This window comes from Trichoderma breve, chromosome 3 (genome assembly GCF_028502605.1).
Source record: "Trichoderma breve strain T069 chromosome 3, whole genome shotgun sequence".
NCBI lineage: Eukaryota > Fungi > Ascomycota > Sordariomycetes > Hypocreales > Hypocreaceae > Trichoderma > Trichoderma breve.
The window spans coordinates 396913-407990 of record NC_079234.1 but is presented as its reverse complement, the minus strand read 5'-3'; the positions used below and the strand labels follow the sequence as shown (position 1 = coordinate 407990).

The window sequence follows — 11078 nt, the reverse complement described above, 5'->3', positions numbered from 1 at the left end:
GGGACCGAAATAGTCTGATAGCATGATAGATAGTCTTCAAGAAGGGAAACGTAGGCTATGATAGTGCAAGTACACGCCCTTGGCATACTCGGCAGCAGTGCATTTGCTGTGTTGGATGAGGGCCGTCGATCTGGGCTAGATGGATGGCGTTATTGCAAGGGGGGTGGGGGGTTGAAGGATGGGACGCGGCATTGAATCTGCGATTGCTGGTCGCCAAGCGCCTGAAGCGCATGCTTGTGTCTGCCCGCATGCATGATGGTGATAGTGATGGCGATGGATGTTTGATAGTGGTGATGTTGATAAGGGAGGGAGGGGGGTCTCTACATGATGCAGCTAGTGAAAAAAAGATCCCATCCATTATGCTGGTGCCCCATGTTTCCCCAGTTCCCCAAGTTCCCCGTACTCGAGGATCCGACACAATGGTTTGAATGGTCTGGGGGAGAGAGCAGCCGTGACATCGGGAGCCGCCGATGGGCCTGGCGATGCCTGCGGGGGTGGAGGAGGCCGGAACGGAGGAGGCCGAAAGGCACAAGGCTAGAGAGAGAGGTCTGGAGAGCTGTTCGCGCCTCGGTCCAAACAGGCAACATAAGGCCGGATTGGAACCACACCCCCTCCTCTCATTGATTTGCTCCCCATGGTGCTAGTCATGGTGCATGTGTTAATTCCATGCCAATCTTCCCCCTGGGGAAGACACAAATGCCAACTTTGGGGAAGTTGTCGATGGAGTTTGTAGGTAATAATTAGCAAATATCGGCAGCGCGGCTGAAATTGGTCACGTAATGTATTGGGACGTGGAGCTGACTTTGCTCTATCCGGCTTGAATCTCCTGTGGATTTGACAGACTAAGCTTCCATGTGCCAGGAGAGTCTTGCCCGGAACAGGCTCAGTCATGATGAAATAAGGAGAAACAAATCTTGAAAGCAAAGCGGTCCAAGGGCCAAAAGAGCATTTTGTGTTACGGAATAGCGTTCCGCAAACCACAAAAATAGTCTCCGGGTGGCTTGCCACGAGGCAAAGCGTAGGGCGTGGAGAACTTGGTCGCCGTAGTTCGCCGGACCGTCGAGCTGGAGAAGTCTGGGGCTGACGGTGAAGGGCAGCGAAATTGTGGGATTCAATTCAAGAAATGAAAGGCGCAAGTGGAGGAGCTTGCTTGAAGGCAAAGGCAATGAATGGCCCGTGGGTTAGAGTCGTACAGTGAAATTTGAGATATGGGCAGATGCGGCTTGAAGCGGGCCATGGAGTGCAGTTCTCGTACCACGAAAGAAATCTCTGCCCTGCTTCGTCTTGGCGGAGGAGATATTCCAATGTGAAGCCCTAGATAGTGGGATGCGCACAGTGAGATGCAAAAATTCCCGTTTCTTTGGTGACTTGCTTGAGTGGTGTGCCGATCAGGCCAGGCGCAGATTCCATCTCGCTCGCCACGCCTCATTGCTACATGCCTTAGTCCAACATAGACCAACACGTCGGACATGTTTGCTTGTGCGAAAGCTGTGTGTGTGTGCTATTACAGTGCTGCGTGTGTGTGGAGTATTCCGGATGCTTGCTGGGATTGGCAGAGCGCCGGTCCGTTTGGAAATCTTGGTGGTCGCGCGTCTGGTTGAATATCCCAGCATCGTCCCCCACATTAATGCGGGCTGCCGGTACGAAAGGGCACCGCGAACATGAGGGCGTGCATGATGAAGATGCCAATGCCGGCCTATGAATTGGATTGGATTGGCGGTAGTCTGTATCATGCTGTTCTCAAGAGCAGAGCTGCTCGGCTCCCGAACCGAAATGTGCGTTGCCATCCATTGCCTGGGAGGGCCAGCGTCGTACTGCCCTACAGTAGTAGTTTACCGATTCCCCCAGAGATGATGCGTGGCTTCGGGGCAACAGACGTCCCTTTTCCCCTTGAAGCCCTCCCGAGTCATACAGTAGACGTTGCTGGAAGATGGAGACACCAATTGGAAGACTGAATTGACACGCCACGCAAACAGGTAACCTGGCCTGGCCTGGCTGCCATGGGCTAAGGAACGCCACTCCAACCCAAAAGAATGATTCTTTGTTTTATGCTCCGAAAGCTGCCTCGAACGTTGTCGAGTCGCCGGGGCTGGCCGATTTTAGCAGTTGGGAGCTAAAGCAAGCCATGCTTATTCCACGGCAGTAGTGTGTCAATACGGCTAGCGGCTCTGCCCTGCTTGCTCGCATTTGGCCATTGAGCGTAGAAGTTTAGGGTTCGCGATGCTCCGTGTGAGAAGTTGAACGGGGATTCCCTTTGATTAGCAGCTGGGTCTTCGGAAGTCGAGACGAAACAACACGACACGACACGAGACCCCGGAAAAGCAGCAGCTGGGAGATAGCACTAGGCCGGGGTGTACTATCGCGCCTCTTGTACGTAATATTGCTGGTCGACATCATCGTTGGATGCCTTTCAGCTCGTGCGTGGTCGAGGTCGAGGTCGAGTCGAGCTAGGGGGCTCAGTTGCAGACGGATAGATACGATGCTGGCAAAGGTTCCTGTTGCAGCTACGCGAGCCGAGCCTTATCAGAATCAGACGCCTGGCGACCTGGGGCTAAGCAGGCCATCCATGTGAGAAAGTCGCTTTGGTGGTTGCTTGGCACTGCATCGCGGCCTTGCTTCTTATCAGCTCGTCAGCTCTGCCACCCTCTTTCACCTTCTAGTAGCCACTAACAGAAGCCCAGCCCGAGACGCCTCTTTGGCTGGACGGGAGGCTCTCGGAGGCTGTTTCTGCGAACCTTCCACAAAGGGCAACGAGTCTCAAGACGCCACCGATCCCAGCAACGGAGCCCAGCCCAGGATCTTGATTATCCCTTCCTTCTCCCTGCTCACCCGGTTGCCTCATGTCGCCCACAGGAATCCATCCTTATCTCGCCGCGGGCAGGGCAAAAGCTGACAAGGCGATATCGCGTGCATATCGTTAGTCGTACAGTACATAAGTCGTCCAACACCGCATTTGCCTGCTGAGTCGAGAGCCATGACATGACAGATTGGCGGACCGTTTCTGGAGCGGAGAAGATGGGCCCAGATTTGGCCTGGAATGGAGCCAGCCATGGGGCCAGCGAGAAGCCGTCCAACCATCCTCCACTCCGAATTGGCCAGAGACTTATCAGAGGGCGCGCCACTGACTGATAAAGACGCCAATGATTTTTATTTTTTTCGCCTCCTGTGATGTAGATACAAGCATCAAGCATCTTTGGGACTGGAACTGTGGCTCACGATGCTTCGATGGCGTCTCGTATCGAATAGAGAGACTCTGTACTGTATGGAGAGGTTCTGATGATGACTTCGACTTGAACAGGCAGGCAAATAGTCGAGATTCGCTTCAGTGGAAAGTCAGTCAATGCCAACATCTGGCTTCAAGTTGCTTTTCTTTTCCTCGTTGGCGATTGGTGGCGCTTGGTTGACCGATCGATCCTTTGCGTTCCCCTAAACTTTTTTTTTTCCTTCTCGAATATTGTTAGTGTGCGAGGCTTCGGTGACGGGTCTAGGCAAGAAGTGACCCTTGGCGGATTGGCAGAATCAGAAGTACCTTTGGCTGCTTGAAAAAGGTTCCGGCAGTGGTGCGCAGTGAGGATTGAGCGATGCGCGCACCGTGCACAGTCCAGTTTCGACAGCCCGCCGTGTTGAAGATTGCGCGGGGGAACTTGCGGGCACAGGCACGGTGGCTGCGGGAGGTATGTACCGGATGGCTATCGATAAACTGATAAGCGTCTGGCAGAGATTTGTATAAGTGCAGTAGCATGTATAATAATGCTGCGAAGCTTAATACGAGGCTGAAATGTGGATCTTGAGATTATTGCGTAATAATCATTTCCTCGTAATATTGCGTCCAATGCCAATTGACATCTACATGATACCTGCAAACCACATGCATGTCCCAGATGCTCGGATTTGCAGACCAAGCAAGCACAGATCATCCGCCAGATTTGCTGCCGAGGTAGCGCACAGTGCGCACAGCGACAGGCCGTGTGGGGTACAGCCCCTGCCTTGGTGGCGTGCCGTAGGTTGTACTTGGTCTACCGGCTAGGTACTTTGCAAGCGCCCTTTTATTCGGAGCAGCGCTACTGCTTTGGGCTGGACCCTCGCTGTACTAGACCGCTACACCCCCTGGAGCACCCCCCAAAGGCCGCTAAAAGATCCATGTCGTGGATAAGTCCCAGCCAGGCCAGGGCTTCTCCACACTTTTTTTTTTCTCTCCCAATGTTCCCTCTCAAATCGCAAAAAGGCTGGGTTCCATCTTGAGCGAAACGGCGTGGCCGCTGCTCGTGTGGGCACGGTATTACTGCAAGGAGCATGAGCGCGTGCGACTGACTTGAGCTACAGTATGGGGATGGACGCTGGCCGGGTCCGAGTACAAAAACTCTGGCCTCGACCCCACGAAGCCGGTGATGCTTCCTCTCTTCTCCCCAGGATTCACGCCGTCATTCGTCCGGGCTTCCTCCCAGGTTCAGCTGCTTGCTAACCTGCTCTTCTTTCTTCATTCCAAGACGCCTCAATTTTAACTTTATCCTCTGTCTAGGTCACGGGCTTGTGTGTTGTGTTGCGTTGCTTCAACAAACCCTGACTGACTACTAGCCTTGCTCAACCCAAGGCCAGGAATCCCCAGATCTACAGGTCTACAGAGTAGAGTAGATCGACGTCTCGGGGAAGAAGAAGAGAAATCTCATCTCAAAAAAGCCGACAGCAGACGATACAGACACATCCAACAATGGCTGATTCGTCAAAACCCGCTGCCGACCCGGCTCCCTACCACGATGCCACCGAGAGCGTCCACCACAACCCGGATCCGGCCCTGGAGCCCGCTCACCAGCACCAGCATCACCACAAGCATCACTCGGACCGAGTCGACGCTGCCGGTCATGACGATGCTGTCTACACAAAGGGCACCAACTTGGACCCGACGCTGGTGCCAGTCCAGGACCACACTCACGATGTGCGCAGCATCGACAAGGAGCACATCCACACGCCGCCCGACTACAGCGACCACGAAAAGGTCGGCCAGACTGGCATCGTTCGCACGGGAATCGACCCGGACGAGACGGGCTCGCAGCGCAACTGGTACTTTGGCGTCCCCTACCGCTACTTCCGCGCCTTTGTCCACATCTTCATCTTCCTGCTCTTCACCGGCTGGTGGATTGCGTCGCTGATCCTGCATCGCGACGACAAGAACTGGGTCATTCCCTTTCTGCTGTGGCTGGCCATCTCCATCCGTCTGTTCTTCTTCCATGTGCCCGTACGCTACGTCTCCAACGCCATCAAGTGGGTGTGGCAGCGCACGGCTCTCGTCGTCTATGACCGCATCCCCGAGAAGCTGCGCACTCCCGCCGGTGCCGCTGTGGCCCTCGCTACCGTCCTTGCTGGCTCCTTCGGCTCCGAGGAGAGCGCCGACAACACGCGCGCCAACCGTGCCGTCAGCTTGTTTGGCATGCTCGTCATCCTCTTTGGCTTCTGGATCACCAGCAACGCCCGCAAGCACGTCAACTGGCGAACTGTCATCGGTGGCATGCTGGGCCAGTACATCATTGGTCTCTTTGTCCTGCGAACCGGTGTTGGTTACGACATCTTCAAGTTCATTGCTGATCGTGCCGGCGACTTGCTTGGCTTCGCTCACGATGGTGTTGCCTTTTTGACCACCCCCGACGTGGCCGCGCTTCCCTGGTTCTTCTTTGGCGTCATCCCCGCCATCATCTTCTTCATCTCCTTGGTGCAGGTCCTGTACTACATTGGCTTCATCCAGTGGTTCATCAAGAAGGTGGCCATCTTCGTCTTCTGGGCTCTCAATGCCTCCGGTGCCGAGGCCGTCGTCGCTGCCGCCACCCCCTTCATCGGCCAGGGAGAGTCTGCCATGTTGGTCCGTCCCTTCGTCCCCCACATGACCAATGCAGAGCTTCACCAGGTCTTGACCTGTGGTTTCGCCACCATTTCCGGCTCCGTCCTGGTTGGTTACATTGGTCTTGGTCTTAATGCTGAGGCGCTCGTCTCCTCTTGCATCATGTCCATCCCCGCCTCCCTCGCCATCTCCAAGCTTCGCTATCCCGAGACTGAGGAGACTCTTACCGCTGGCCGTGTCGTTATCCCCGACGACGACGAGCACAAGGCTGAAAACGCCCTGCACGCCTTTGCCAACGGTGCTTGGCTCGGAATCAAGATTGGTGGCACCATCATTGCCTCGCTGCTCTGCATTCTCGCTGCCGTCGGTCTCATCAACGGCCTCCTTACCTGGTGGGGTCACTACATCAACATCAACCACCCCACCCTGACTCTCCAGACCATTCTGTCCTACGTCTTCTACCCGGTTGCTTTCCTGCTTGGTGTTCCTCGAGACGGCGATCTCCTCAGGGTTGCCAAGCTTATTGCCGAGAAGGTTATCACCGTAAGTATCACCTTTCCCCCCTCTCTTTCACATTGGCAGTCTTCTCCATCTCTCCATCTCCATCTCTCTCCATCTCCCACTTGTGCCCTTGATTTGTGACGTGATAATGACAATTGTTGCCTCCAGAACGAGTACAATGCCTTCAACGCCATGGCCACCGACCCATACTACGCCGACATGTCTCCTCGCTCCCAGCTCATTGCCACCTACGCTCTCTGCGGCTTCGGCAACATTGGCTCCCTGGGTATCCAGATTGGTATTCTGAGCCAGCTGGCCCCGTCCCGTGGTGGTGACGTCTCTCGACTTGCCCTTTCTGCCCTCATCTCTGGTGTTTTCTCGACCTTGACCTCAGCCTCCGTCGCTGGTCTTGTCGTTACCACCCAGCTCTCCCACTTTACCAGACCTCCGGCGTCTGGTTAATTGGAGTTTTGTGCGTGTTTTTCATGTGAAAGATTTGTGCTATGTAAGGAGGTTATGTGTGTTTTGTTAAAACAGAGTCAAATGAGAGGATGAGCAACATGAAGAAGAGATGGAGAGAAGATACCCCACCATCATCTGTGCTCGGATGTGGATGGTCAAATTAAGGAGCATATTTAATTACCATGATGAGAGAAAAAGCATCAATCAAAACAAGTCGCCCGTAAACGATCCCTTTGGGTCGGGCATGCCATGTTTACGAGCCCCCCTTGATCTTCATGCAAGTTGTGTTGTGTCTACCTATGATACATTAGAAGCCATTGGTTGGTTAACTCTGCAGGAAATTGCCCTTTTAACAGCAACGGATGACTTGTATCTCCAACCAGCATTCACTCGCACAATTCCCATATCAGGTAAATTTAGCTGCGCCTTTTGCTAGCCAAAAGCTGCAACAAACTATCTTCCAGAAAGCTCCAGCTGCTCCACACAAATCTTCACCCCGCAGTGAGACTGGGGAACTTGGCCCAGCCTTTTTAAAGTGGCTGCATCTCCGCAACTTGATTGAATCAATCTTTAGTTTATAACAATTATATTCCAAAGACATACAAAGTTCACTTTATCGGCTCATTATATCATGGCTAGTATTTCGTTTCGCAAGTTTATTCGATGGCTGCCGGACGAGGCGAGCGAACCAACCTCTACGCTGGTTCTGACGTCTCCCGAAAAGAGGTTTGTCGATATACGAGTGACGTTGGCAGATGACAGTGATTCTCTGGCTGCATCTGAAGGTAATCATTATACCACATTAAAACACAGCGATAGAAGCAGTGGATGAGGTCTGACCCCAAGATGCAGAGATTCTTCCATTGAGTCGCCTAGACTGGGCCATGGCAGGGACATCTTCATCGACTGTCCTCAGTGAAGGACACTCCCTTTCCCAATGGAAGCACTGGATCGATTCTCGGTCATTGGATGCGCCCCCCGATGAAGGCCATATGTACGCCCAGCCGGATGGATTGAGCACCCTTGAAAAAGGGCAGATGACGAACCCTGCCACGGGGAAAGATACAGACTACGAAGAAATGTGGTTCGACCCGCCGCCAAAGACTACGGGCGGGAACAAGGCGCTGTGCGTGGTGCTCATGATGGAGGACGAGGAGAAGGGGAAGAAGGGCATGTTTGTTAGGCTTGGTGAGTGGGCGCAGGTATTTGTGAGGGACGGGGCTGGTGAGGAGGATCTTGTGGCGGAGAGGTGGGAGTGGCGAGATGATGATGGGAAGGGATGGAGGAGGAGGGTGAGATTGGGAGATGAGGGGAGGAAGTTGCCGTGTGAGGAGGTTTTGGGAGCGGTGGATGTCAAGGTTGGTGGTGAGGTGAGAGTTGGGGATGAGGTTTGGAGAGTTGTGGAGGCGACAGAGATATAAATAGAGCTGGAGTATATGATTCTATAGATATACATATATATATAAATATATAAAGGCTGAGATGCAGATACGAGGTAATAGCGTTTCAGATTATCTTGAACGCTCTCATGATACCGCACTCTTGCGGAACTGCGTCAGCTCACTCGGCAGTCTCTGAATGGCCTTCGCCTCCAACTTTGTCAACGGTATCAAAAACCACTTCTCCAGCGCCTTAACTCTCTCCTCCTCGTTACTCATCGTCTCCAGCACTTCAATCCCCTCTACACCCTCAACCCGCTTTCTCACCTCCCCCTGGAACATAGTCAACACACCTTGCAGACCATCCCCCTTGTCGTTCAGAATGCCCTTCAAGACAATAACCTGGTTGACAAAAATAGACGTGCGGTTCGTGCTGCAGAAGTAATTGTTCACTTCATAATCTTCGCGGAAATACTCCGTCTCCGTGAAGCAGTACCGCTCGACCCATTCGGCTGAAGGGTCGTCTTGGGAGGAATACACCCATAATGGTTGGGTAGAGGGGGAAGTGGATTGTGCGATGGGGCGGAACTCGAGTTTTCCCCGCCGGGGGAGGATGTTGTCGAATTCGAAGCCGGATGTTAATGGCACGGGACGGAAGACGCCGTAGCTGCCGAAGGCGACGTCGACGAGGAAGCGCCTCTCGCTGATGGTGACAATGTTGGCGCAGTGAGTCCTGGCGAGAGTTTTTTGTGTTAAGATGGATGGATTCTAGATATAGAGAGAGAGGGTGAGATTATGGTTGGGAGATTGAGACTGGACTTACATGCCGCCGTATCGGGGACCGACTTTGACTCTTGCGCCGATGGGGAGGACGGTGAATCCCAGGACCTTGAGGATCTCGCAGAAGAAGGTGTTCATCTCGAGACAGTAGCCGCCTTTGCTCTTCTCCACGACCTTTTCGAATAGGGCATCTGGGTCGAGGGACAGGGTGCGATGAGGGGAGTAGTGAAGGCCGATGGACTCGAAGGGTACCCGGGCGAGATGATGGGCTTGGAGTTCGGTGAGCAGCTGGAGTTCATCTCGGGGATGTTGTGAGCGAGGGTATGATATGTGCTCGAGGTAGCGCGTGAGTTGGTCTTGCGAATATGCAGCCATTTTTATTTTGGCGTCACTGTGGTTGTCGAGTTGTGGGAGAAGGACTGAAACGGAGAGAGACCGTGAAGGAGATGAAGGTTTCCATCTCGGCATTCACCAGACTTATATACTAGTCTCAGTAGTTTCAATCAAAGAAACAATAGGCAGCTTGTGATTTCGGCTAATGTCACAGACCAAGCAAGGCTTTGTAAATTGTAAGCATCAATCAATTCCCTTTGTCATCCAGTCGGATGTGTACCGTTTCGGTTCCCTTTGCCGCCACTTCAAGTAATACGGACATGCATCCCGCCGGCCCCGCAATCGCTATTCCGACTCCCGATCGGACTGCCGAAAGGCCGTAAGAAGGACAGGCCGAGATCAGTTTCGAATAAGCTGGAGGAGGGAAAAATCGAAGTAGATGCGGATAATTCGATATGGAGGCTTTCTAGCCTTACACGATGATTAATTGGCAGTTTACTGCGCCATGGACGTCGTTGGACACGTTTGCTGGGTGAGACGTGGCACGCAGAGAGTCGATGCCCAGCTGCCCAATGCCGACGGGCTGGTGGGGACGGGATATCAGCTTCCAGGTTGTTATATGTGCGTCAGACTGACGGACAGATAATGGATTCTCGTTGAAGGAATTAGGCCTGAAAAGATTCAGTAGAGAGTCAAGTGAGAGAAGATCAGGATAGCATCAATGGAGACTCCAACGCCAAAGAGAACCATCAAGGCCATCTCGCCAAGGTAACACAAGACCTTTCATATCATCAATTCACTAACACACTTACTCTGGGTCGCTCACATCAAAAACAGGTCCAAGATTCCTGTTTTCAAAGCTCCCATCAAACTCCCCATCAAACTCCAGCACAACACAAACTATGCCCAAATCACCTACTTCAACGTCCCCGACAAGCTGCAGCGCTCACCATCACTCAAGGGCCTGGACTCACCCTCACTTAAGAGCTTAGACATCACGCGTCTCCCCGACGACCTCAAGCTCATCGGGCCCGAGAACTGGGCCCCCTGGTCCAGCGCCATGATGGCCGTCGCGGAGCTCTCGGGCTTCGACACGGCGGTGCTGGAAGAGATGCCGCAGGCGGTGCATGTGAGCTGCTGGCATAATAGCCAGAAGACGAGGGAGCAGGTGCGTGAGGGCAAGATGCTGGGGCTGCTGATCAAGTTCAACATTTCGGCGCATATGAATGACTTGGTGAGCTTGACTATGGATGGGTATGAGGTGTGGAAGGTGCTTAAGCTGTATTGTGCGAGGTTTGTGGAGACGGATCCGTCGAGGATGCTGAAGAGGAATGGCGGGTGCATTCGCATCTCGTGAGGAGGGTTGCTACAAGATTGAATGAAGGTGTTTTGAGGGTCATTTTGAGGTAGGATGAGTGATTTGAGTGATGATGTTATGGATCAAGGATATAAAGATGCGTAAGAATGTGACACAGGGATGATGGTAGGGAAATATGATAGGTGAGATGGGTTTTAAGCTTATGATGTTGATGAACTTTGTTGCCACAGTATGGTATTTCTTACTTTTTGGACTTGTTCGAATTGTTTTCTACGCTTATATATCCAGCTCAGATTGCCAATTGATTGATTGCAAGCTATATTTACTGTTCACCCACATCCGACGCTATCTGCGCCCTATTATGAACATGACATGGGGGATTCCCGCCCTTAGATGCTAGTTTCGGCGGCATATGATCCGAGTGCGGAGTATGCGATATCCACAAGACTATGATCCATGTTGATTACAAGATTGT

The 11078-nt window shown here is 52.9% G+C and overlaps 4 protein-coding genes across 4 annotated transcripts; 3 read left to right on the top strand and 1 right to left on the bottom strand.

The window, feature by feature from the left end:
• Nucleotides 1-4708: 4708 nt before the first annotated feature.
• Nucleotides 4709-6793, top strand: T069G_04563 (uncharacterized protein; the record flags this gene model as incomplete). The annotated part of the gene is made up of 2 exons (XM_056171773.1): nucleotides 4709-6373; nucleotides 6500-6793. 2 exons carry the CDS (start codon nucleotides 4709-4711, stop codon nucleotides 6791-6793), a joined length of 1959 nt encoding a protein of 652 aa, XP_056028631.1.
• A 631-nt stretch (nucleotides 6794-7424) lies between these two features.
• On the top strand, nucleotides 7425-8214 carry T069G_04562 (protein HRI1 domain-containing protein; the record flags this gene model as incomplete). Its single annotated transcript, XM_056171772.1, has 2 exons — nucleotides 7425-7578; nucleotides 7640-8214. 2 exons carry the CDS (start codon nucleotides 7425-7427, stop codon nucleotides 8212-8214), a joined length of 729 nt encoding a protein of 242 aa, XP_056028630.1.
• A 105-nt stretch (nucleotides 8215-8319) lies between these two features.
• Nucleotides 8320-9327, bottom strand: T069G_04561 (n-acetyltransferase domain-containing protein; the record flags this gene model as incomplete). Its single annotated transcript, XM_056171771.1, has 2 exons — nucleotides 8320-8905; nucleotides 8996-9327. The coding sequence occupies 2 exons, from the start codon at nucleotides 9325-9327 to the stop codon at nucleotides 8320-8322; spliced, it is 918 nt and encodes a 305-aa protein (XP_056028629.1).
• Nucleotides 9328-10006: 679 nt separating this feature from the next.
• Nucleotides 10007-10642, top strand: T069G_04560 (uncharacterized protein; the record flags this gene model as incomplete). Its single annotated transcript, XM_056171770.1, has 2 exons — nucleotides 10007-10053; nucleotides 10123-10642. The coding sequence occupies 2 exons, from the start codon at nucleotides 10007-10009 to the stop codon at nucleotides 10640-10642; spliced, it is 567 nt and encodes a 188-aa protein (XP_056028628.1).
• Between the last annotated feature and the right edge of the window lie 436 nt (nucleotides 10643-11078).